Source organism: Morone saxatilis, unplaced genomic scaffold (genome assembly GCF_004916995.1).
Source record: "Morone saxatilis isolate NCDOM2014 unplaced genomic scaffold, NCSU_SB_2.0 Contig2, whole genome shotgun sequence".
NCBI lineage: Eukaryota > Metazoa > Chordata > Actinopteri > Moronidae > Morone > Morone saxatilis.
This window is the reverse complement of record NW_023339762.1, coordinates 21,880,516-21,883,452: the sequence shown is the minus strand read 5'-3', so window position 1 is coordinate 21,883,452 and position 2,937 is coordinate 21,880,516. Positions and strand designations below refer to the sequence as shown.

Sequence of the window (2,937 nt, the reverse complement as noted above, 5' to 3'; positions counted from 1 at the left end):
TTCACACATTGATGAACATGCACACACAGGCACACACACACACACACACACAGAGAAAGGATAGCTATAGCAGATGATAACCATATCTCAATATTTCCTGTAATAAGTCTGGCATGTAACCAAAGACAACCTTTCAACCTCAGGGCATGCAAAAACCCAGACTGCTGCTTTCTCAAGAGGGCAGCCAGAGTGTGTGAACCAAAGGAGAGAGATGCAATGTAGACCTGTGTGATTTGTGTGCGACTATGTATGTGTGTGCACGAGAGGCTTTCTCATGAGGAAAGGAAATAACATTTGAAATGTCAGGTAAAGAAACTGTTTTTTTTGTGTGCACACTGATGTTCATTCTTGCTATGTGACTGTTCATATGTGTATGCGTGTGTGAGAGCTCACATTCAAAAGCCGCCTCGCCCTCAGGGCTCAATGGGGGAACATCAACTAACCTGTATCACTACTCTTAAAAAATAGCCCATGACACATAAGCTGAAGGTTCAAGGCCCCCAAAATGCCCCTTCCCCCCTGAGTGTTGTGTTTAATCATGCAGCCTACACAATTACAAAAAAAAACAAAACACAGAGGGCTGGGGGTGCGAGAGAAAGAGAAAGTTATTGTGGAGAGGTCTCCACCTCCCACTGTGTACTGGACAGGAGTCAATGAGCTAATGCTACTCAAACAACAAGCCAACCAGAAAAGACAGGGAGTAGGACTATGAGTGTATGTGTTCGTGGGGGGGTGTGTGTGTGTGTGTCTTCTCACCAGCTGAACGTAGGCTACTTTATAGTCAGGCTGCTTAACCTTCTGGTTTAGGTGATTCCTCTTCTTGTTAGAGCCTGAGAAACACAGAGAACAGCAGGTATTGAATTTGTTGGCAAACAGGAATGACTAAACATGAGAAAAATCTAGATATAACACATCAGACAGAGGGACAGCTAATGATGATGACATTAATGAATATGGCGAGACTAGGGTTGGGCAATTTGACGATATACCTTAAAGATGATGGAAATTTCTCAACTGGTAGAGACTCTGCTAAACTGTTTCTAATGGAGTATCTTGTCCTTAAAAAAGTCAAGTCCTATTGGGTCTTGGTGGGATGTTCCAAATGAGTTGAGCAAGACCACTTTAGCACGCCTGGAAAAAAGGAAAAGCCAACACAAACCTGGATCCCTCTCCATTCTCCCATACGTCTTCAATTTATTCACATCATATTCATTCTCATCAAACCGTTCAATCACCCTTCGTGTTCCGAATGAAAGCATGTGCATTTGTCATGTTTCTCCACTCATCAATTCATTTTTTTCATTTGTCATCCATCAATATATTGCACAAATCTGAATGTGCAGGAATGAAATTGCTTTGCAATGCCTGTGTGTGAGACAGAGCCATTTATTTGTGTGAGGTGAGAGTTTGTGAGAGTTGAATCACAGGCACATCACCAGGGTTTTCCATACAATTCTATCACTTATGCACAGCGCTTATGTGTATTTTCACAGTGCCTTAGTCAAATGAAAAGAAAAGAGCCTATGCTCAGAGTTCTCTACCAGGTTTCGCTGTTATTATAGCTTCTCTGTCCTCCCATGTTTGACTGGCGGTTGCTCAGCAGAGTGAAGTGAAAGTAACGTTGGAAAAAGCAGGAAAGCGATATTTGCACCTACTCTGTCCGTAGTTGCTGTTTTACACAACCACAGCGCACTTGTTAAGATAATAGTTACATACAGGCTAAGACAAAAGCAGACTGTATGTGCCACAAATGTTCAAATTTGGCAAATTCTTGTAAACTTCACAGGCTGAGATGGCAGCCACCCCTCCAAACCAGCCTTTGATCACCTTTCTACCAGCAGTAGGCTACCTGCAGGCAGTGAATCAAGTCAGTAGCAGAGGAGAACAGGATGAATGACTGATACTGATTGGTGTGTGTATATTCTTGATGTCAGTAATATTATTTATTTCACTGACATTTTAGATTTGCTTCCAGTAAGATAATATTGAGCATAAATAGACTTTGATGTATTGTTTCTAAAGCAGCAACAGCAAACAAATATAAATCAATCCTAATCCTGTGCTGAATTTATTCCCTATTATTTATGTCCCTGCAAATTACCAAAACATGTCTTGTTAAGGTTTGGATTTTGCGTGCCATGTATGCAACATTATTTGTCCTTTGCCAGTCACATGTCTGTTGAAGTGATGAACTGCACTACTTTTTATATTAATGCTACAATTTTCTGGCCTGTACTACAGAACCTCTGTGCAAAAAAAGTGGAACATACAGCCCCCAGTGTTTTTTAATGTAATGAAGTACCTTGAAACAAATACAAACATTCCCATTTGATTTAATTATGGACAGTTGTAATTATGTGTCACTATTAAAATGCCTAAAGCACTATATTTAACTGCACATATTATCACGTTATGTTCCATTCCTACCTGAATAACAAATATTTTACTGTACATTTTTGTTCATTTCCCTGTAGAACAGCGAATACTTTTGAGTATGCGTGGTGAAGCAGAGCCTGATCTTGTTGACTATGGAGGCCTTAACCTCTTTCCCAGCTGGAGATAATGACATCATCCTCTCTCCTGTCAGACCTCTCCAAGTCTGGTAGATAGGGGACTCTGGGAGATGCTGCATTTGTGTGTGTGTGTGTGTTTTGAGGCAGACTAGGAGTGTGGCTTCAAATAAATCAAAAGGTAATTTTACTAAACTTACAGGCATTTCACACAAGTATCTCAGTGTTTAAAACCCGACTGTCAATGATGGATAATGACAAGAGCATCAAACAGTTCATCTCTGCCATTCTAATCTCAATGAGACCCTGGTGGTCAAGTCAACAGGCCCTCTGAGTAGCTGCCATTGCCATGGGAACGGTTTATGACATGAAAAACAAGGGAAACATTCTGCTGTAATGAGTCATTTATGTGTGTGTGTGTCTGTGT

The 2,937-nt window shown here is 40.9% G+C and overlaps 1 protein-coding gene across 1 annotated transcript in view; it reads right to left on the bottom strand.

The window, feature by feature from the left end:
- Positions 1–2,937, bottom strand: part of mrpl23 (mitochondrial ribosomal protein L23) — a 31,896-nt gene that overhangs the window by 15,008 nt on the left and 13,951 nt on the right. Inside the window, exon 4 of the mRNA XM_035665102.1 lies at positions 757–830. Coding sequence (XP_035520995.1) covers positions 757–830 — 74 coding nt within the window. The remainder of the gene's footprint in view (positions 1–756; positions 831–2,937) is intronic.